The sequence below is a fragment of the Bufo gargarizans genome, chromosome 6 (genome assembly GCF_014858855.1).
Source record: "Bufo gargarizans isolate SCDJY-AF-19 chromosome 6, ASM1485885v1, whole genome shotgun sequence".
Classification (NCBI taxonomy): Eukaryota; Metazoa; Chordata; class Amphibia; order Anura; family Bufonidae; genus Bufo; species Bufo gargarizans.
Genome location: NC_058085.1, coordinates 289,027,760 through 289,052,128, shown reverse-complemented (window position 1 = coordinate 289,052,128; position 24,369 = coordinate 289,027,760). Strand labels below are relative to the sequence as shown.

At 47.2% G+C, this 24,369-nt stretch overlaps 1 protein-coding gene across 6 annotated transcripts in view; it reads right to left on the bottom strand.

The window, feature by feature from the left end:
- ATE1 (arginyltransferase 1) overlaps window positions 1–18,913 on the bottom strand; it is an 88,962-nt gene extending 70,049 nt beyond the window's left edge. For 2 of the 6 annotated variants that reach the window (XM_044296651.1, XM_044296653.1), the window contains exons 1-5: window positions 17,870–18,043; window positions 9,733–9,796; window positions 7,603–7,665; window positions 3,756–3,859; window positions 796–1,041 (exon numbers count right to left, since the gene is read on the bottom strand). In XM_044296651.1, the coding sequence (XP_044152586.1) occupies window positions 796–1,041; window positions 3,756–3,859; window positions 7,603–7,665; window positions 9,733–9,796; window positions 17,870–17,975 (583 nt within the window). In that variant the 5' untranslated portion in view covers window positions 17,976–18,043. Of the gene's footprint in view, window positions 1–795; window positions 1,042–3,755; window positions 3,860–7,602; window positions 7,666–9,732; window positions 9,797–17,869; window positions 18,048–18,224 lie in introns of those variants that run through there. The other 4 variants (XM_044296650.1, XM_044296654.1, XM_044296649.1 and 1 more) reach the window with 4 other exon arrangements.
- Window positions 18,914–24,369: the final 5,456 nt, after the last annotated feature.

Here is a 24,369-nt window from a genome sequence, read left to right as displayed (position 1 = left end):
CGGATCGACAGGGTGCCAGGACTCAGACCCCGATCACCTGATAATGATCACCTATCCTGAGGATTATTCTACAGCTAAAAAACCAGATGTGTGGGTGACATACATGTATCCAGTCAAAGTTTGTCCCTTCAATTTCATAATAAAGCATTTACCTGCACACGCAAATAAGCACAAGAACATATGTAAATGTTAACTCATGTAAGCCGAGAGAATGGCCCCGATTCATCACCCCTTCACTCGACAATTCTGGAGCTTTTGAGACTTTTTGGGCTCACTTGCGCAAAGATTTAGCAACTTTTGGCATTTTTACACCACTCACTCCAGGTGTCCGCCTGCTGAGCGTAGCGGAGGCTGAACGCTGCCAGACTGATGCATTCTGAGCGGATCCGCATCCACTCAGAATGCATTAGGGCAGTACGGATCCGTTCGGGGCCGCTTGTGAGAGCCTTCAAACGGAACTCACAAGTGGAGCCCCGAACGCTAGTGTGAAAGTAGCCTTAGCTCATAGCGCACAGTGGTTCCAAGTCCGAGCTTTACTTCAAACACAACGTAAAACAAAAAGTAAAAACCAGCACCGTTCTTAAAAGCTGTGACTGTCCTTTATTCTTGAGTACAGCAAGCACATACAAATAATCCGACTGGCACCCCGACTGTAAACGCGTTTCGGACAAACATGTCCTTAATCATTTACTTTATGGATTACAAAAGGTCGGGAATCGGACTATAACCATCCACGTCTGGTACCAAAAAAAGGTACAGGCGAGCTTACTTTGCATACAACATAAAACAACTAACCTGGTCTTGGCATTGAGTGAACATTGGTCTTTAATGTAGTAGTTTCTACCGGGTCTCCATGTTCCGTGTGTATTTCGGCACCAATGATTTTCTCCATTTCCTTGTCTCCATGTGGTTTCTCAGTTTCCTCGCCCTCGATGCTCAGTGGTTTGAGCTCATCCTCTGGGATTTCACTCTTGTCTTTGCAGGAAACACTGCAAGAGACCGGGCCGTCGGCCTGAGAGTCCATTTCTTCAACTGAAATTCCTGCGAGAAAGACAAACATTTAGATGAAAGGAAGCTAATGGCAATGTTCAGTAACGCAGCAGTGCACAAATTAGTATTTTGGGGTATATTCACAAATATTGGGAAAGATTTCTCAAAACGTAGGCAAGAAAGTGTGGAGCAGGGTGCAGATTTCATTTTTCAAATGTTTTTTTTTAGAAAAGATATGAAATCTGGTGGCTATGACCAGCACTCTACTCCCCCTTAGGTCTCTTGCACACGACCGTATGGCTTTTTCAGTATTTAGCGGTCGGCAAAAAATACAGATGATATCCATGTGCATTCCGTTTTTTGCGGAACGGAACAGGTGGCCCCTGATAGAACAGTACTATCCCTGTCCATTATGCGGACAATAATAGGACATGTTCTATCTTTAAACGGAATGGAAAAACGGAAACGGAAGACATACGGAGTACCTTTAGGTTTTTTTTGCAGATCCATTGAAATGAATGGTTCCGTATACTGAACGTAAACCAAAAAAAATGTGTTCATGTGCAACGGGCTTTACAGCAATGATGCAGCACAGAAAACAACAAATGAAACAGCTGGAATCACAAGTAGTGCCCCCCCCCCTTCCTGTTGCGAATTTACAATGATAATTATTTAGGGTATGACCACATGGTGCTGTCGTGTTGCAGTTCTGACATGCTCATGCTGTGGTCGAATATTTTGCGAATTAGAATCGCACTGTTTAGCTGGTGTGCATTGTTAATGGACACCCAGCAACCACAATACTGCACGGCCATTAACAATGCAGACCGACCAAATAGTGCAGTCCTAATTCATTCAATTGAAGCAAGTCAAGCAGTAACCGCGCTGTGTGGTCATGTAGCCAAACAGATACATAAATATCATTGTGAGCTCCAAGTACAATGCACAATGTAGGCGCATAGTCCGGCATAGGCCTCATGCACACTACCGTTGTTCCGTTTTCCGTGATTTTCTGCGGACCCATTGACTTTCAATGGGTCCGTTAAAAACTCTGAAAATGCACTGTTTGTCAGCCGCGTCCGTGTTTCCTGTCAGTCAGAAAAACATGACCTGTCCTATTTTTTTGACGGACAACGGTTCGCGGACCCATTCAAGTCAATGGGTCTGTGAAAAAACACAGGGTTCCGTTGTTCCGTGTCCGTTTTTTCTTCCATGTGTCTTCCTTGATTTTTGGAGGATCACCAGACATGAAGGAAAGTTTTGGTGTCCGCCTGGCCGTGCGGAGCCAAACGGATCCGTCCTGACTTACAATGCAAGGCAATTGGGACGGATCCGTTTGACGTTGACACAATATGGTGCAGTTGCAAACGGATCCGTCCCCCATTGACTTTCAATGTAAAGTCAGGAGTCCCCATCAGAGTTTTCTCCACACACACACGGCAGCATTTTGGGAAAACACCCTCCTTTTTCAAGAAGTCTACATCCACATGAAAGAAGGGACCATAAACTTTGACATATGACAACTTATTAAGGAGCTGTAATACAAGAGCATGTGCATACGTGTGTCTGGTTTCCCAGGTTTCCCACCCTGTATGCTAATCAGAGAGTGTCACAGCCAGGGAGGAAAAAAAAACAAAGAAGAGCTCACCTTCTCTGCTGCGACTGGACAGATCACAGCCATAGAGAAGGAGACGCCCCCTGAGAAACATGGTCGTCTTCTCCTCCCCGTACCGATGGTATGGATTAGCATACACGGCGGGAAACAAGCCGTGTGCATTCACTTGAATGGGTCCGCAAATCCGGAGATGTGGTACGGAACGGAAGCACTACGGAATACTTCCATGGGGCTCCGTTCTGCAAAAAAGTAGTGTATGCACTACTTTTTTGCGGAGCGGACCGTCGGATGCGGATAATGGACCCTATTCAAGTGAATGGGTTCGTAATCTGCGTGCGGCTGCCCCACAGTCGTGCCCGTGCATTGCGGACCGCAATTTACGGTTCGCAGCACGGGCTCCTGGGCATGAGCCCTAAAGGTGGATTTACACAGTGCAATAAATCGGGCAGATTATAGGGAAATAACGTTCCTGCAAACCCTCGTTCCCGATATTTGGTCCGTGTAGAGGTGCAGCCAATCACCCAATAAACAAGCAAAATGCTTGTTCATCGGGTGAACCTGTTGTTCGTGCAGGCACACCAATTATCGTTTGTGGGCAGCAAATCGTGCAATCTAACCAGCAATCTGTAAACACAGCGCTTCACCTCCCCTTAACAAGCAGACAACTGTCGGGAAGGAACGCTTCCTTCACAACAATCTCCTTGCTCTTATTTAAATCTTGCAAGGAGCACATTCATCATCTTATTCATTCCATTTCCTTGCTTCTATATCTTTCTGTGTACTTGGACAATTACCAGTGCATCCGCTCTTACAAAACCAGATTTAGCCAAAAAAAAAAAGAGGATTAAAATAGTAAAATGAGAAGAGACTAATGCAATGACATCTATTCACTGGTGATTTTTTATTATAGTAAGTAAATGCAAAGCAAAACCAGCATTGATAAAAGGCCAGCAACACACAGAGGATAGCTGCTGGCCAAACGCACGTTCAGCCAACATCTATCACTCCCGACGCCTCCGTAAATATACATACTCGGCTAAGCATGCAAGAATTCTCAGTAGGAGGAAGGGAGTTGAAAGTTGTAAATCAAAACGCCATTTTTGCATCTTCTACATTGGTTGAAGCCATTCATCATCTGCAATCTACTTACCATCACTGGTAGAATGAGACACTTCTCCCTCCTGAAGAAACCTCTGCACCTTTTTGAGCACTTTCTTGTGGGATTTGTTGAGTTGGTAATTTACTGCAGATAACCTATGAGCAGGTATAAGGTCATAAGAAGATATTCAAGAAGTCATTGGCACAAGTCGTCCGAGTTGGGTCAACTGACTGCTTGGTATTCCATAACTATCTACAAGGTGGCAAACCTGAAAATATTACTACAGGTAAGGTGAGAAAATTCTGATCGTTGGGGGTTCCACCAGTGGGAACCCTAGAACAAGGATGAGGAGCCCCTTGGTCTTCCTCACTGTGCAACTTCAGTGAAGAGAAGACTGAATGGATAGGTGGTTAAGCATGCTCTACGCCGCTCTATTCAATGGGGTCGAGTACTGTCCTCTGGTCCTGTGGGTTCCAAGTGGTGGGCTCCAAGCGATCATTTATCACCTATACCCTGAGTGCACAACTCCATTAACCACCTCAGCCCCCCTAGCTTAAACACCCTTAATGACCAGACCACTTTTTACACTTCTGCACTACACTACTTTCACCATTTATTGCTCGGTCATGCAACTTACCACCCAAATGAATTTTACCTCCGTTTCTTTTCACTAATAGAGCATTCATTTGGTGGTATTTCATTGCTGCTGACATTTTTACTTTTTTTGTTATTAATCGAAATTTACCGAATTTTTTGCAAAAAAAAAAAAAAAAAATGACATTTTTCACTTTCAGTAGTAAAATTTTTCAAATAAAACTACATTTATATATAAATTTTTCTCTAAATTTATTGTTCGACATGTCTTTGATAAAAAAATGCAATAAGTGTATATTTACAAACGTTTACAAACTATGGTACAAACTATGGTACAAAAATGTGAATTTCCGCATTTTGAAGCAGCTCCGACTTTCTGAGCACCCGTCATGTTTCCTGAGGTTCTACAATGGCCAGACAGTAGAAACACCCCACAAATGACCCCATTTCGGAAAGTAGACACCCTAAGGTATTCGCTTATGGGCATAGTGAGTTCATAGAACTTTTTATTTTTTGTCACAAGTTAGCGGAAAATGATGATTTTTATTTTTATTTTTTCCCTTACAAAGTCTCATATTCCACTAAGGCTACTTTCACACTTGCGTTCTGAGCGGATCCGTCTGGTATTTGTACAGACGGATCCGCTCCTATAATGCAAACGATAGTATCCGTTCAGACGGAACCGTCTGCATTATATTTTACTAAAAAAGTCTAAGTACAATTTGAATTCAGACGGATCCGTGCAGACTTTACATTGAAAGTCAATGGGGGGAGGATCCGTTTGAAAAATGCACCATATTGTGTCACCTTCGAACGGATCCGCCCCCATTGACTTCCATTGTAACTCTGGACGGATCCGTTTGCCTCCGCACGGCCAGGCGGACACCCGAACGCTGCAAGCAGCGTTCAGGTCTCCGCCTGCTGAGCGGAGCAGAGGACAGACGGTGCCAGACTGATGCATTCTGAGCGGATCCGCATCCACTCAATGCATTGGGGCTGGACAGATCCGTTCGGGGCCGCTTGTGAGAGCCTTCAAACGGAACTCACAAGCGGAGCCCCGAACGCTAGTGTGAAAGTAGCCTAACTTGTGACAAAAAATAAAAACTTCCATGAACTCACTATGCCCATCACAAAATACCTTGGGGTGTCTTCTTTCCAAAATGGGGTCACTTGTGGGGTATTTATACTGCCCTGGCATTTTAGGGGACCTAAAGCGTAAGAAGAAGTCTGGAATCCAAATGCGTAAAAAATGCCCTGTGAAATCCTAAAGATACTCTTTAGAATTTAGGCCCCTTTGCGCACCTAGGCTGCAAAAAAGTGTCACACATGTGGTATCGCCGTACTCAGGATAAGTAGGGCAATGCATTTTGGGGTGTATTTTTACATATACCCATGCTGGGTGAGAGAAATATCTCTCTGTATAAAAAAAAATGGGAAAAGTTGACTTTTAGAGAGATATTTCTCTCACCCAGCATGGGTATATGTAAAAATACACCACAAAACACATTGCCCTACTTCTCCTGAGTACGGCGATACCACATGTGTGACACTTTTTTGCAGCCTAGGTGCGCAAATTGCAATGAGTACCTTTAGGGGGGCATTTTTAGGCATTTGGATTCCAGACTTCTTCTCACGCTTTATGGCCCCTAAAATGCCAGGGCAGTATAAATACCCCACAAGTGACCCTATTTTGGAAAGAAGACACCCCAAGGTATTCCGTGAGGGGCATGGCGGGTTCATAGGCGTTATTTTTTTGTTTTTTGGCACAAGTTAGCGGAAATTGACTTTTTTCTTAGTTTTTTCTCACAAAGTCTCCCTTTCCGCTAACTTGTGACAAAAAGTTAAATCTTTCATGGACTCAATATGCCCCCTCAGCGAATACCTTGGGGTGTCTACTTTCCAAAATGGGGTCACATGTGGGGTATTTATACTGCCCTGGCATTTTAGGGGCCCTAAAGTGTGAGAAGAAGTCTGGAATATAAATGTCTAAAAAAATGTACGCATTTGGATTCCGTGAGGGGTATAGTGAGTTCATGTGAGATTTTATTTTTTTGTCACAAGTTAGTGGAATATGAGACTTTGTAAGGAAAAAAATAAAATAAATAAAAATAATCAATTTCTGCTAACTTGTGACAAAAAAAAAAAATAATCTTCTATGAACTCGCCATGCCCCTCAAAAGTGATCTTTTTATAGTGCCGCAGCGATTTTACGGACAAGAAAAGGCATTTTCTATATAGTTTTGGCAATGTGCGGATCCGCAAAATGCGGAAAGTACATTGCCGGTGTCCGTGTCTTGCGGATCCGCGGTGTCCGTGTTGTAGTGTAGTGGTGTTTGGTGCTACTTTACAAAGCTGCCTGTGTCCTCTGGTGGTCGATCCAAGCAAAAGGGACCACCAGAGGACCAGGTAGCAGGTATATTAGACGCTGTTAACAAAACAGCGTCTAATATACCTTTCAGGAGTTAAAAAAAAAATAATAAAAAAATAAATAAATAAATAAATCGCATCTACAGTCTGCCAGCGAATGATCGCCGCTGGCAGGCTGTAGATCAGCTTGTTTACCTCCGGTTCCTGTGAACGCATCTCGCAAGATGGTGCGTCAAGGAGGAATGAATTAACCGCCACCGGAACGCAATCCTGCTTTAGGCGGTCCGGAGGCGGTTAAAGCATTAACGGGAGTTTCTGCTGCTCCTCTTGTCTACCACCTGGTCGTGTTTCTCTTTAAATATAGCAGCACGAGGTGTGCACCAAGTCGTAGATACATCTGGAGTAAAAATGTATTCAGGGAATAAACATCTCCAGGACTGCATCTGTCTTCCTATAGATAAATGCATACTACTACAAGTTAAAGGGGATTTCTGGGATTTTCATATTGATACCAGATCAACAGGACAGGTCATTAATATCAGATTGGTGGGGGTCTGACACCTGGTAACCCCATTGATCTTCTGTATGAAGATGCTGCAGCGCTCCATGAGTACTTAGGCCTCTTCTGAGGCCAGGTGAAGTCATATTCATCGGTCACATGGCCTAGGTGCAGCTCTGTCCCATTCAAGTGAATGGGGCTGAGTTGTGATACCAAGTCCAGCTTCTATACAATGGATGGAGCTGTGCTTGGTAAGCTGCAAGGTAAGCTCCACAGCTTCCTCAGACAGCTGATCGGCAGGGGGGCCAGGAGTGGGACCCCAACCGATCAGATACTGAAGGAAAGGCCATCAATTAAAAAAAATCTCAGTAGATGTGCATGTCAGACATGTGGTGCACACCATTTGTGGTCTCTAAAAGCACTGAGGAGCAATCTTACCTTATAGTGTATTGTGGGCAGCAGGTCTGGCTCATTAGAGGTTTGTACACATACTTCCCACTCCTACAAACAAAAGTCACAAAAAGTTTTAGGCCCAGATAGAACAGCAGACAAATACACAAAGCCCTCCTGTACACAGAGCGATCCCACACAAGTGTAAATGTCAACCGGACAATCTGTGCAGATGTGGAACACATCGTGTAGCATCATCAGCAGTATGGCACATATGGCAGTTCAACTCCTGATCACTGTCAAAACGATCTCTACTTGCTGTCAGCGAATGGAAGCATTCGTGCTCACTTCCAGAAGTCGGAAACATATCTTGATTATGCCCATATGATATAGGTGCACGGCTGATTTCAAGAGACACATGAAGACTATAACAAGTAACAAGTCGTGTGCTTGTGTACTCCGCACGTGATATAGTACGGGCTAAAACCACGCTGACATGTGGTTCAGCACAATTTTCACATTAATTGTTCACATTACACGCAGTTTTACAAGTAAAACAAAAGTTTGCTAATTGTGTGGCCATTAGTGAACTGACCCTTTAAAGGGTTTTCGAGGTCTTTAATACTAATGATCTTTCCTCAGAATAGGTCATTGGTATCTGATCGGTGGGGGTCTGACACCCAGGACCCCCGCTGATCAGCTGTTTGAGAAGGCACCGGCGCTCCTGTGAGTGCCACGGCCTTCTGCATGCTTACCAAGCACAGCGCCGTACATTGTATAGTGGCTGTGCTTGGTATTGCAGCTCAGCCCCATTACTTCTATGGGGCTGAGCTGTGCCTCAGCCATGTGACTGAGGAACGCGTCGTCACTGGCCTAGGAAAAGCTGTGAGAAGACCGCTGCGCTCACAAAAGCACCAATGCCTTCTTAAACAGCTGACCAGTGGAGGTCCCAGGTGTCAGGCCCCCACTGATCAGATACTGATGACCTGACCTATGCTGAGGATAGGTCATCAGTATTCAAATTTCGGAAAACCCCTTTAAGGTAATATTTCACCCCGATTTTGGACTATTCTCTACAGTAAGGCTACTTTCACATCAGCGTTTTTGCTCATTCCGTCATGATAATACGGTTGTCTGCATCCATTATGAACGGATCCATTTGTGTGATCGCTAAAATAGCCATGACGGATCCGTCTCTAAAATCATTGTAAGTCAGTGGGAGACGGATCCGTTTACTTTTGTGTCTGAGAAAACGTCTTGCATCGTTTTTTTTCTATGTACGGTCTGGGAACGCAACCAAACGGAGAAGAATGCATTCTGGGGCATTTTGTTCCCTTCAGTCCAGTTTTGTCCCAATTGACAATGAATGGGGACAAAACGGAAGCGTTTCCCACCCCCCGCTATTGAGATCCTATGACTGATCTTAATACCAGAATGGAGAACCACGGGTGTGAAAGTAGCCTAATGCATGAGTAGTATGGCACATAAGAAAATAGTGATCTGGACTTCTTATTTACCTACCGCCCCCGTTGACAGCGCTCAAAGTGGCGCTGGAATACAAATTATGTTAACATAATGGGGAGGACTTCTATGAGAATGTACAGCAGTCCTGACAATGTATTTCAATGCAGCTCTGATCACTGACAGCAGGGGGAGGGGAATGATAAATAGGAAAATGCATGAGGTCCGCCAGCTTCATAGGTACGAAACTGCTGACAGACGGGGGGGATTTCATGCTCTGCGCTCTTGCCCGGCAGGCCCATCAACAAAAATTGCAAATTCCCTAATCTAAGAAACTATCTTTAAAGAGAGGGAGTAAAAGCAATGTCGGAATTAGGGAGCCAAAATACACTTTTTACACTAGTAACCTTCCAATCAAAGGACCTAATAATACATTTCAAGATGACCCAGCTTGCGTGATTTTTGGGAAACGCCTCACGTTTTGATGTTTATGCTGTTTTCTGAGCACACGGCCAAACAATGAGACGTCAGTCAGTAATGAATGTATCCAGCGCTAGATCTGAAGAAGTCAGAAGGGAGAGGCCATGTGTCAGATACTGAGCTTTATGAAGTACACAGGGACAGGAAGGGGAGACCGCCTGCAACAAAGCGATCGCTGCAGAAAACAAGCAGGAAAGAATGCTGGAAAAAAACACGGCCCCAAAGACGAGCTCTTACCGTCTCCATCCTCTGTCTATCAGGCCTTGGTAATCTTGAACAGTCAGAGAGTGCGCCCACATTCCTAGAAGGAAGGGAAAAAAAAAAGACTAAATAAGGAGAAATAACGGACATCATGTACCACGGGCTCATTACACGGTACATTTATAACTATGTTTTCCGAAACGTTATAATTTTTATGCAATTTAAACTCTGTCAGATCCCGTCCTGCTGTCTGGTTATCAAAAAAAGCATATACTGAATTTTTGGAGGGTGCCCCTACACATAAGTAGGCTGGAACAGGCGGGTGGATTCTCCAAATTGCCTCACAATGGCAAATATTAAATTACAACAAGCCTTCTTTCAGATTTGCGGTACAGGCTTCCAGCATATAAGGCTAGGAATTGGCCGGACAAAAAACATTGCATGCAGCGTTTTTTTCCATCCGAATCCCAGCATGTCTGTAAGAGTAGCAGCCGGATCTCCGCCGGACCCCCTTAATGTTAATAGGGTAGGCAGGAATTCTGGTAACATCTGATAATGTCCAATCCGGACAACGCCGGCATGCTGTTCTCTGCCAGAATGCTGTGCCGCAAATGTGACACTAGCCTAAGGTAAGATGGCCACACAAATCAGATGAACGTGGGACCATCTAGTGTGTATGGAGGTGACCAGCACGGACTCCGACACACCCAATTCTTTGTTCTCAGGGGAGAAAAGCCACTAAAGTTCTCCATACCTGTTCTATACAGAGGCCACGTGTATGCCTGGCCGAGCATACATGTATAATGGGAAGAGGGGCTGCTGACAACTATCTAAGGTGTATTGGGTAGAAATAATTCTCAATATATGGTCTGCCGGTACCGCTCCAGCAGTACAGTCATCTCACCTGGCACAGTCACAGAGAGGGGATGGCAGAGGTAGGAGAAGCAAGGGTGCACAGAGTGGCATAGGACTGCCCTCAGTGCACTTAAAGGGTTTTTATAGTACTTAGATATCCTCATGATAAGTCATCAAAATCCTCAGATCGTTGGTGGTCCATTTCCCTGCACCCCTGCCGAACAGGCACTGGAAACTATAAGGGGAGGGAAGGCTCGAGCTGAGCAGCAGCCGGCCTGGCCAATACACAGGGAATGAAACCATGTGCTACCGGCTCCATCTACTATGTTGTTTCTGGAGCCTGCTGAGATATCGGCCCTCCACCAATCTGATGTTGATGACCAATTCTGAGAACAGGCCATCAATATGTAAAGGCCCCTTACACTGCTCAATTGAGAACTGTTCCTTCCCGAAAACCGCCTGCTCGTCAGTGAACGAAACCACTGGGCCGTGCATGCACACGACCGTAGTACAAACTGCGCGTCCACAAAACACTGACACCAGCCATGTGCACTCTGCATCACGGTGTGGAACCATTGACTTCAATGGGTCCGCGATACACAAGATACGGCGAAAGGACACGTTCTATCTTTTGCGGTGTGTAGGCATGGGAGCCCATTGAAGGGCCTTTGTGTGTTTGTGGGCTTCCGGGTCCGAGCCTCTGCACTGCAAAAGATAGAACACGTCTTTTCACCGTATCTTGCTGATCACGGACCCATTGAAGTCAACGGTCCCACACCGCGATGCAGAGTGCACATGGCTGGTGTCAGTGTTTTGCGGACGCGCAGTTTGTAGCCCACAACACGAGCACGGCAGCCCCTCGGTCGTCTGGTTGAGGCCTTATGAGACAAACTGTGTGTGCAAGGCAGGCTGTCAGTCACTGATAAGACCACCCACTTGGCTAATGAGCCCAAAAAGAGGAGAGAGAAATGTATAAATGACACGTTTTTCATTCCCCACAAAATGATACATCAATCTTCTCAGTCCTTCTGCTCTATGACAGGCTGCCCGCAGATTGCCCTGCATTACAGCCATCTGCTGGCCCTACAAGGCATTGTGCGTCAGTTACAATGGACATATGGGCGTACAAAAAAAGTTCAAAAATTTTTAAAATGTCAATGTGCCTAAATTCAGGAACAAGTACCCTTTTAACACTGCCCTTGCCACTTTCCCATGAGAGGACGTGGCGGTGCCATCGGCCCCAGCACATTTACCGTCACTTAAACCAGTTTACTGGCACAGATCTCAGTCTAAGTGCCCGCACCTTGTCAATAAATTACAGCCTCCGGCAGCGTAGCACCGCCTCAGACTCCCTTTAAGGCCTCTTTCACACGGCCGTGTGCTGGCCGGGCACGTGCTGCGGACCGCAAATTACCGTCCGCAAATTGCGGCCCCCGACTTTGGGAAGCCGCAGGCGGATTCCGGACCCATTCACTTGAATTGGGTTTGCGCTCTGTCCGTTCCGAAAAAAGATAGAATAAGTTCTATATTTTTGCGCAACAGAAGGACGGAACGGAACCACTCCGTAGTGCTTCCGTTCCCCACTGCATCTCGGGATTTGTGGACCCATTCAAGTGAATTGGTCTGCATCCGTGATGCGGAATGCACATGGCTGGTGACCCGTGTATTGCGGAACCGCCGCATGCGGCCTGCAATACGGCTACGGCCGTGTGAAAGAGGCCTAACTTATTCCAGGACATGATAGGTTCTCTGTCATTTCTGTTGTCATTTGGTTTTCTGTAGTTTTCTGTTAATATCCCCTATTCAGACTCCAGATGTAAAGCACAATCTATACTTCTATGGCGGTAGATGTCGTCGTTGTCGCCGCCCGTCCCGTCCCCCGCATCCGTCAGCCAGGACTCTCCCTGCGTCATCCCACAGAACAGCTGTGTCTGGCAGGGAAATGCCTGCGAGCCTGTTCACATCAGCACGTCTCAGCTTCAGAACTCTTCTGTTTTACATATGTTCCCCTATTTAAAGGGAACCTGTCACCGGGATTTTGTGTATAGAGCTGAGGACATGGGTTGCTAGATGGCCGCTAGCACATCTGCAATACCCAGTCCCCATAGCTCTGTGTGCTTTTATTGTGTAAAAAAAAACGATTTGATACATATGCAAATTAACCTGAGATGAGTCCTGTCCCTGACTCATCTCACATACAGGACTCATCTCAGGTTAATTTCCATATGTATCAAATCGTTTTTTTTTACACAATAAAAGCACACAGAGCTATGGGGACTGGGTATTGCAGATGTGCTAGCAGCCATCTAGCAACCCATGTCCTCAACTCTATACACAAAATCCCGGTGACAGGTTCCCTTTAACTACATTCAGTGAAACTTTTCTGTAATTTATTAATAATTGAAATAAAACTGATTAATAAAACAGGTCATGTTCTGATGACACCTTCCCTGCTTCTCCCCCGTCACAGAGTCCAATTAGAAGCAGACCAGTACAAAGCGTGTGAACTGGGATTAGAGGACGCTGCAAAGAGTTTTACAAAATGGAAACCCAGTGAAACAAATAAGGAGCATTTTTACATCTTCTGCTAAAGAGGTTGTCACGATTAGGGATAGGCTAATTGCAGAATACCGTAGCTCCTCGCTATCTGATCAGCGACAGTCCAACGCCTCTGTCGATCAGCTTTTGCGCAGTAACTGTCCACTGTGTGAGGGCTCAGGTGGACAAACGTAAGGGCTAAGTGCCCGTATTGCAGTCTGCAATGCATAGGTACTGACAGTGAGCACTACTGGTGCGGATGCGGACCCACTGACTTGAAGGGGTCCGCGATCCGCAAAATACCACAAAAGATAGGACGTCTTATCTTTTGCAGTTCGGAGGCACAGACCCTACATTCCATGGAAGAGCTTCGTAGTGCGTCCGCTCCGCAAAAGATAGGACTTAACCTATCGTCAGTCGTATCTCGTGGACCCATTCAAGTCAATGAGTCGGCATCTGCATCACAGACTGCACAGGCTGATACCTGTATATTGTGAGACCTCATTAGGAGTATTGTGCGCAGTACTGGAGACTAGGGCTGCAACGATTAATCAACATTATCGATAATATTTGATAACTGGATTCGTTGTCGATGATTCCCGTTATCAAATAATCGGCCGATTTGTTGTATGCGGGCGGCAGCGTGTAAAACTTACTAGTACACTGTAGGGTTGTTGCGGGTATCGAAATTTCGATACCCAATCTATACTTTTATCCCGGTATCGATACGATACCGGGATTTCAGTTTTTTCGATACTGGGCTGCGCTTCTGCGCTCTCATGTTCTCTCAGCAGCACGGGGAGAAGGAAGCTGTCCTCCTCCCTCCCCCTGTGCTGCTGCCGCTGCCACCAATGAGAAGAGAGGGGCGGAGGAGGGGCGGGCGCACTGCGCCACCAATGAGAAGAGAGGGGCGGAGGAGGGGCGGGCGCACTGCGCCACCAATGAGAAGAGAGGGGCGGAGGAGGGGAGGGCGCACTGCGCCACCAGTGATAGGACTATTCCCATTTCCCACACAGAGCGGCGCCCAGCGATGTCTCAGCACTCACCATTAGTCCTGGGCGCCGCTCCGTTCGCCCGCAGTGCCCCATTACTGTCTCCTGCTCCTTATGCTGCTGATTACTATCGGAGCGATGGGAGGAGACATCAGCTTCACTAGTGGGCGTTCCTTCTCCCTGCGCTGCGATTGGACAGCGCTACAGCCAGGAAGAAGGAACGCCCACTAGTGAAGCTGATGTCTCCTCCCATCGCTCCGATAGTAATCAGCAGCATGTGGAGCAGGAGACAGTAATGGGGCACTGCGGGCGAACGGAGCGGCGCCCAGGACTAATGGTGAGTGCTGAGACATCGCTGGGCGCCGCTCTGTATGGCCTGATAGTGAAAGTCAGTCTTTAACACAATACAGGAGGCGGGTGCCGGCAGCAGAATCGCATTGCCGGCACCCTGCCCCTGACAGGGAGCTGCGATCAGAGGCAGTTAACCCCTCAGGTGCGGCACCTAAGGGGTTAACTGCCGCTGATCTGCCAGTACCCGCCTCCTGTATAAAGGGGTAATTATCATTGGTGGTGCAGTGTGCCCCCCCCCCCTCAACCCCCCATCCCATTAAAATCATTGGTGGCACAGTGCGCCAGCCCCTCTCAACCCCCCCAGTATTAAAATCATTGGTGGCAGTGGCCACAGGGAACTCTCCCCTCCCCCTCATTGGTGGTGCAGTGGCAGCTTCTGATCGAAGCCCCAGCTGTGTAAGCCTGGGGCTCCGATTAGTTACCATGGCAGCCAGGACGCTACAGAAGCCCTGCTGCCATGGTAACATCCATGATGCTGTGTGCACAAAGCACAGAGCAGCAGGGACAGTGTGAAGTCCTATTCACCCTGATAGAGATCTATCAGGCTGAATAGGACAAGGGATTAAAGATCCCAGGTTCTAGCCCCTAAGGGGGAAATAGTTATTAAATAAAAAGTGTAAATAAAAAGTGTAAATAAAAAAATAAAAAAATAAAAAACACCAAAATATGAAGTATAAATCACCCCCTTTTCCCAATTTCACCTATAAATAATAAACATATTACATATCGCCACGTCAGAAAAGTCCAAACTATTAAAATATAAAAAAAAAAATCTAGGTGGTGAACGCCGGAACAGAAAAAAATAAATAAAAACTGCGCGATTAGCCATTTTTAAAAATGCGGAATGCACGTGGCTTTTTTGGTTTACTTTTTTCGCGCGGTATCGAATGGTATCGAGTATCGCAATACTTTTTCATGGTAACGAAACCGAATCAAAAATTTGGTATCGCAACGTATACGTCACGCGCCTGCTCCTCCCACTTTATGAATGAAGGCGCATGACGTAGTGTTATGGGGGGGAATCTATGTGAATATATGTGCCATCCACAGATGTCTCCCCCCCCCATAACAGTGCCATCCACAGATGTCTCCTCCCCCCCCATAACAGTGCCATCCACAGATGTCTCCCCCCCCCATAACAGTGCCATCCACAGATGTCTCCCCCCCCATAACAGTGCCATCCACAGATGTCTCCCCCCCCCCCCATAACAGTGCCATCCACAGATGTCTCCCCCCCCCCCATAACAGTGCCATCCACAGATGTCTCCCCCCCCCATAACAGTGCCATCCACAGATGTCTCCTCCCCCCCATAACAGTGCCATCCACAGATGTCTCCCCCCCCCATAACAGTGCCATCCACAGATGTCTCCCCCCCCCATAACAGTGCCATCCACAGATGTCTCCCCCCCCCCATAACAGTGCCATCCACAGATGTCTCCCCCCCCCCCATAACAGTGCCATCCACAGATGTCTCCCCCCCCCATAACAGTGCCATCCACAGATGTCCCCCCCCCCTAACAGTGCCATCCACAGATGTCCCCCCCCCATAACAGTGCCATCCACAGATGTCTCCCCCCCCCCATAACAGTGCCATCCACAGATGTCTCCCCCCCCCCCATAACAGTGCCATCCACAGATGTCTCCCCCCCCCCCATAACAGTGCCATCCACAGATGTCTCCCCCCCCCCCCATAACAGTGCCATCCACAGATGTCTCCCCCCCCCCCCATAACAGTGCCATCCACAGATGTCTCCCCCCCCCCCATAACAGTGCCATCCACAGATGTCTCCCCCCCCCATAACAGTGCCATCCACAGATGTCTCCCCCCCCCATAACAGTGCCATCCACAGATGTCTCCCCCCCCCATAACAGTGCCATCCACAGATGTCTCCCCCCCCCATAACAGTGCCATCCACAGATGTCTCCCCCCCCCATAACAGTGCCATCCACAGATGTCTCCCCCCCCCATAACAGTGCCATCCACAGATGTCTCCCCCCCCCCATAACAGTGCCATCCACAGATGTCTCCCCCCCCCCCATAACAGTGCCATCCACAGATGTCTCCCCCCCCCCCCATAACAGTGCCATCCACAGATGTCTCCCCCCCCCCATAACAGTGCCATCCACAGATGTCTCCCCCCCCATAACAGTGCCATCCACAGATGTCTCCCCCCCCCATAACAGTGCCATCCACAGATGTCTCCCCCCCCCCATAACAGTGCCATCCACAGATGTCTCCCCCCCCCATAACAGTGCCATCCACAGATGTCTCCCCCCCCCCCATAACAGTGCCATCCACAGATGTCTCCCCCCCCCCCCCCATAACAGTGCCATCCACAGATGTCTCCCCCCCCCATAACAGTGCCATCCACAGATGTCTCCCCCCCCATAACAGTGCCATCCACAGATGTCTCACCCCCATAACAGTGCCATCCACAGCTGTCCCCCCCAATAACAGTGCCATCCACAGCTGTCCCCCCCAATAACAGTGCCATCCACTGTATTACTACATTACTCATTTTGGGCTAAAAACAATATTTTCAATTGGTCTTTATCAAAAATGTACAGCAGTTTTTATACTACAGGGTTAGTTTCAGTTTTTATGCCTACTGTCACTTTCTGTTTACACGGAGTCCGGCCATGTTGTTGTTCTGATGCCGCTCATCTCGCCTCCTTACAGCTCATAATCACCTAAAGGGGTTATCTGGGTGATGCTAGGGATGCTTGTCCCGGTCCCCGCCTGCCTTTGGCTGCTCCCCCCCGTCACCGGATGTTTTCAGGGAGAAGCAGCAGCGGCGGTGTGGGGACAATATAGTCCCACAGAGGGGCCCAGCACACGGGGGGCTGTTGTAGATACTTGATAACCCCTTTAAGCCATACTGTTATCAGTTTTTATAAGAACTGACCTATACTTAGAGATTAGGAGCTGTCAGGAGCTCAGTCATAAGGGCTGCATATGAACCATCAGGACAAAACTTAAAGGGCTTTTCCAGGACTTTACTACTAATGACCTATCCTTAGTATCTGATCGGTGGGGGTCCGATACCAGGGACCCCTGCCGAACAGCCGTTATGAGAAAGAAAACCCCTTTAACACTGCAGAACAAAAACTGCAGATTTTTTTTTTTTTATAAAACCCAATTAAAAATATTGTTTTTAGCCCAAAACGAGTAAAATCGATAATACTACAAAAAGAATTTGCTCGGAAAGGCGCCCATAGCCTTTGACAAGCACTAAAATCCCATTGATCTCTAGAGGTGAAAACACATAAAGTTGAGAGTTTTGAATTGTGCAGCAGTCACGTGATGTGACCCCCCTCCTACTGCACAGCTGTCATGCTGAGGTCATGGACCCCATTAGTTGACACACCTAACTTCTCTCATCCACACTGACAGACAAGCCTGTCTCACGAGAAGAAGAAACACTCAGCCCCTCACCGTGAGAGAAGTTCCCTGCTTCGCTCTTACAGTACCCGCACCGGTTCCCATCCTCCCCGCCGAAGTACTCCAGGATACTCAGCGCTCCCGCACCGGCGGACGCCATCTTCCTCCCTGTTCCAAACAGTAAGCACAGCCGGCAGCACGCATGCGCAGTACCCTGTGTGCGGGTAAAGCCGCCATCTTTACCACTGGCATAGGCAAGTTTCCTGTCCCAGCGTAACCGAAAAACGTCATTCCAACAAGTGTAGATCAAAACGCCATGTTGGATGCGGGTAGGAAATGTTTAGTAAAAGAAAAAAAATGAAATATTAACTTCCGAGCCTGCTACTTTACGTGTATTGGCGGGACTTACCGTGAGACGCTTTGCCGCCTTCTGAACGGCAATACCCACACGCGGCCTCATCGCGTAGCCCCCTGTAGTCTACTATGGAGTACATGGCTGCGCGAGGAGCTGTACACAGAGGATGACAGAACGGCCCAGCAGCGACCAATCACACAGCCTGTCATTCTGCCACGCAGAAGACAATGATGTAAGCAGGCATCTAATTGGCTGCCCCGGCCAGCCCCGCCCTTCTGTCTCTGCGCCTCTAATATATGATTATATATATTATTATCCGTTATTACAGCATGTTAGGGGTTAACCACCAAAGCCCCGTTGTGTTTCTGCACTTTGTTGCACATATTATGGTTGAAAGGGAAAACCTGTTCTCACTGGATAGGATTTATTAATCCCAGGATCCTCCAGCTGTACTCAAACTACAACTCTGCTGGGAGTTGTAGTTTCAAAACAGCTGGAGTGCCAAAGTTTACAAAATCCAATAGTGCCCTTGGAGCGCTAAGCCGCAGTGTAAAGCAGGACACACGGTGTATCTCTACATCAGTGCATGAAGCTGACACAGAGACACTTTACTGTATCTGAATGCACAGAGCAGAGCATGGAGGCGTTACACTGTGTCGGTGACTGAGAGGGTGAAGTTTCAGGTTCATCTGCAGAGCAGAACTGGGGGTTTGTAACGCCCAGAGTGGCATTACCACTTCTGCACCCTGCTACTATCTCAAATCTTATGTATTTTGTTCAGTTCCTATACACTGTGCATTTCTAATGTTTGCAACTGTTATGTTTAAGTGTAATGTGCCAGGTTCACCAGCAGGTGGCAGCAAACATGGCAGAGCTGCAGTTAGGTACAATCCAGCTTTCCATTCCATTCTAAACCCGCCCCCTGGAGAGAAGTGGGCAAGTCCTACTTACTGCAGGAAGGGAGTGTCCCACTTACTAGTCAGTTCTAGCTTACCCCCTGCTAAGGGAAGCTGTGCAAAGGCAAGTCTGCTGGATGTGCCCAAGCCAGCCAGAACACCCTCAGATCTGCTGGCCATGGAGACCAAAGCTTAAAGCCTCAGAAGCCAGTAGCATGGTTCCCTGGCATAACCTAAGAGTCAGACTACAGAGAGAAGGTGCAGCAGACAAAAGAAGTTATACAGTCAGCCTGTCAGTACAGCACAGCCAGAGAGAAACAGATGTAGCAGAGATGAGTTTGCCTGCCAGTTTCATGCTGAAGCCTGCTGGGACCAAGATAAAGTTTGAAGATTGATTCTGATGAACGTTTATTCAAGTAAAGCTGCTGTTCAAATACATACAAGGTCTGGACTAAATTTTTCTTGCAAATTCCTCAGTTATTCCCCCTATTTATTGCTTTGGAGCCAACGCCTGGGGTCCAGTCGTATCCAGGTAGGAGCACCATGACACACATAAAGGGACATTTAAGGCTGCACTATACCACTTGGCATTGCTATACCTGGGTCGCATTACATAGAGGGCCCTTAGGGTAGGTGGCCCGTTGCAGGTTCAGTACTGGAAATGATGGGTTCACTTCACACCTAAAACACATATTATTGACAGCACAGTCACTTCTCACCTTAAGTCATAGTTTCCGCAGAAGTCACTCTCATCATCCTCTACACTGTCACTTGCAAGTTGCTTACAGAGGAATGAAATCCCAACTCCCGTGGCACAGGGCACTAAACTTTCTCTGCTGGGCTCTAGGCAAGCTAATCAACAGCAGGCTCTGCAAGCACCACTAATGCTGATTTGCCAGCCCAGCACCCAGCAGTGAGACAACATAAAGCGCTAGTCGGGACTCCAGCAGGCGCAGCGCTAAGCCACTGGTGATGTGCTGTCACGGCTGGGGATGGGGGAAACCCTCAGCCGAGCGGTATCCGTAGATGTTAGGTCGCTGCTTGGCCAGGACCACAGGATCAGGGAGCAGGTCACCTCCTAAAACCTCCCTAATCTGACCCTAACTCCTAGCGGCATGAGCCGACCTTAAAGGTAGGAGGAATCATGCTCTGGAACCTTGGGTCCCTACTAACCCTACGCAGGTCCCTAAGCTAGGAGCTAGTTAGACTACCTGTTCCTCCTGGACATGGAGGAACAGGAGCCTAGAATGGCCAAGCTGTAAATAAGGGGAAACCAATACAACTTATGGCAGTGGCAGGTACGTGGAAACTACAACCTCACCTACCTGCCACAGACACACAGCCTAGAACCCATGTAAAAGTGCTGTTGTCCACAACAACAGAAATGACAACAGCACACACCATACATCACACGGGAAACCAGGAAACCATAAGGTTCAATAAACAAGCAACCACATATACATAAACATCACATCAGACAAGGTAACATTTTATGACCAGAAGGGTGGCCCCCACTGGCAGTTGGTAAATAACCAGGACGATGTCTCCAGCAAGCATGGCTGAAGCACCCTCTCTGACTACTGCCTTCCACTGAGGCTATATAGGGCCAAGAAGCCACACCCAACAGTCAGACACACCCAGTGCACACACACACTAGGAAGGAAGTTAACCCTTCTAACACCAGGGAAGGGAAAACACCAACTCAAAGGGAAAGTGCACACAATAACCCCCGTGCACACCAGACAAGGGAAGTGCACACAAACACACGTTGCCAAGGGCAACCGCACGCCTACCTGTTGTCCACGGCAACCGCACTTGAGGCAAACAACTAATTGCCCCCAGCTGCGGTTGACACAACACCAAACCGCAGGCAACTGCATGCGGTTCCCAAGGAGTCACGACCATGACCAAGGGTCGTGACATGTGCTGAGTAAAGGGAGGCCCCGAGGACAGAACAAAGTAAGCAGGGATTTGGGAAGCGGAGACTGAGCCCCGGGCAGCGACTCAAGACAGGAGCGAGAAATAAGAGTAATTAGGAGGAGGATATTTTTGTCCAATATCGGGCCCCCCTCCTCCAGGGGCCCCATAGCAGCAGCGTATTCTGCCTCCATTGGAGGTGCATGGCTGACTGTACCTCAATTTTTTTATTTCATTTTTTTTCAGTAGGATCTATATAAGACGCCGTGCAAACAACCATATCCATTTTGCGGTCTGAAAATCGCTGATCTGCAAAAAATATAGATGTGGTCCATGTTACATCCACATTTTTTGCGGACCTGTTGACTTCAATGGGTATGTGGTCCGGAGATAGTTTCTGTCAATACAAAACTTTCCCCTATCAATAGAAAATCTGGGACCACCACTGATCACGAGAACTGGATCCGGCGCCCCTTACTAATGAAGTGGCAGGTCGAGCGTGCACATAGGGACTGCTGGAGATAGAAGAGTACAATGCTCAGCTATTTCCAGAAGTCCCATAGACACTGAATGAAGCAGAAGGGAACATGGTTGACCTACAATTCCATTTTTTTGGGGACACAGGATTCCCCTTCTCATGATCATGGGGGACCCAGCAGTCCCCACCGATCAGATACTTATCCCCTATCCTGTAGGTATGGGATAAAAAAATAAGCTGAGCTGTAAAACCAAGAAAGGCCATCACTATCTGATCAGCAGGGTCCGACACCCTGCACCCCCATCCAGTTGACTATGAAGATTCATAAAGAGGCTCAGACACACCACTACTTAATATACACTCACTTCTTTATTAACTGCAAGGTATCAAATGTACAGTAATAGATGTTATCATTAGAAGTCAGGGCACTGGTCTTAAATGTGGCCCTGTTGATGATGGGGCTTTGACTTATGAAGAGTCGGGCCTTCAGCACTCAGGAGAGGAAAAACCCCCAGTGGAGGAAACCTCTAGGGAACCATGGCTGAAGGACTGCCCTTCCCCTAGGCGGTGGAGGAAAACGACGTCACATGACAAGGACGGTAGATTTTTCCTTCAATCAATGGTAAATGTCAAGTGCGTTGACTTCTGCAGAGACCAAGCCCGGAATCTGCCTTTTGATGCAGCAGGAAACTCACTTCTTCAGTGAATACATCTGACTGCGGAAAGTCCGGTGAATGACAAGTCCAGTGATTATTGCAGAGACCAAGCCTGGAATCTGCCTTTGGTGCAGCAGGAAACTCACTTATTCAGTGAATACATCTGACTGCGGAAAGTCCGGTGGGTGAGTGCAGAGACTGAGCCCGGAATCTGCCTCTTAATGCAGCAGGAAACTCACTTCTTTGGTGAATACATCTGTCTGCGGAAAGTCCGGTGAATGTCAAGTCCAGTGGTTATTGCAGAGACCAAGCCTGGAATCTGCCTTTGGTGCAGCAGAAAACTCACTTATTCAGTGAATACGTCTGACTGCAGAAAGTTCGGTGGGTGAGTGCAGAGACCGAGCCCGGAATCTGCCTCTTGCTGAAGCGCAGGTAATCTGATCCTGACATGGTGACCACAATGTCGTTGACTTGTGGTAGAGTCATCACCTCCAGCTGTATCCCATATTCATTGCCAGGAGACAGCGAGACCCCCTCTCTGGTACAGTGATCTGCAGATGTTAAAAATATAACTAATTATGACTGAACATGGAGCAGCGGAACGTTACATGTAAGTGACACCCAATTTACTCCCGGTCACTGTGGGTCATTGTAATCCCTTTAACTGTATTAAACTTGGGTCCGTGTTTCTAACAGCGATACCAACACTTATCATTTTCATTGACTGTTATAGCTGTTATTCTTGTTCTGGGACCTACTGCTGTATCCAACATAAACAGAATACACCTTACAATTGTGGGCTGATTTATTTTCGTCTTTATAGGGTTTGGAGCTCAGTTTTTCTGATACAAATTGCCAAAACCCCTGCTTTCTTACACACCCTAGTGGTGACTGCAGATAGTTAGAATTTTATTATACTTTTATGCCATGTATCAGGCGATTTGGACGAATTTCCACTAATGGCCACTGAGAGAATCTAAACCCTAAATTATTTTGTGTCATCACTCTGGTGGTGCCTCCAGAACTTAGCATCATGTCTGTTATTATTATGAGCTCCTGTCATAAATCACATTACATTTTATGACTCCTGTAGCAAGGATCTTACCTTATTTAGGGCTCTTTTTGGTTCTTAAGACCAATACCTTCCAGCAGGGGTCACTGGTGAAGATCAGGAGATGGTTTATTTTGCGCCTCATTTTGTCTCAGACCTCTGGTGATCCGATCTGCTGCAATTGCCTTCTTAACCCCAGGCTGTTTTTATTTCCAGTGGTGACCAGTGAATACCGCTGTGTCCAAATTATACAGAAAACACCATAAATATCAAGAAGCAGAAAAATCACAAATCATCAATATACTCCATGAAGATACAAGGTCTTCTCATGGATGCAGTCCCTATCATCTGATAGTCTGACACATGTTCCCGGGACACAACTTCCTGATAATCAGGTCTCTGGGACTGAGTTAAAATAATAAATTAGGACACCCCCACATTAATAGGTATAACTATAGACACAGCACAGTTATGGGGCCCACAGGCTAAAAGGCCAATGTTTGTGGGGATTATCCAGAACCTTTGGTGGTTGTCTAAGTACTTACTACACATACATATATTATCACATGAGAAGACTTTATTACAATCAGTACAGGAAGATGATCAAACTCAGAAAAGTCACTGGTTACTTACCGATGCCAACAAGTCTGTGGGTTCTAGACCTGTACCATGGATCAGCAGTTGAAATCTGGGGTCAGGTAGAGACTGCAGCTTTGGTGACGTAGAGGATCCAGGTCTGTTTCAGTAATATCAGGCTTCTGGTCAGGGCGATCTCTTGGCCCATCATAGACTCGACATGTCATGAAAGACATGGAGTCGCTAATTGACCTTTTTGGAAAAGCCTGTGATCCTGCCATTCTGCAGGCAGGATATTAGATGGTCTCTCATCACGTTGTGCTGGAAGATTGCCATGGGTTCACCGTCATCTGCCAGAAACTCAAAGGCAAATGCTATGGCGAACACCCCACAGTCATAGGTGTTTCTATGCTGATCCACGTTGAGAAATTTTAGATGTTTCAGGGGCTCATGGACCACTACACTGTAGATGTTATTAATCTGCTGGCAAACAGATAGAGGCAAATTGCTGGTCTTGATGCTGTCGGCAACTAGGATGTCGCCATTTTTGAAGCAGGTAGTCAGCCAGTGCACCCTGTCCTCGTCGTAGTGCATTTGTACGGCCTTCTTTAGCACACTGTACCCT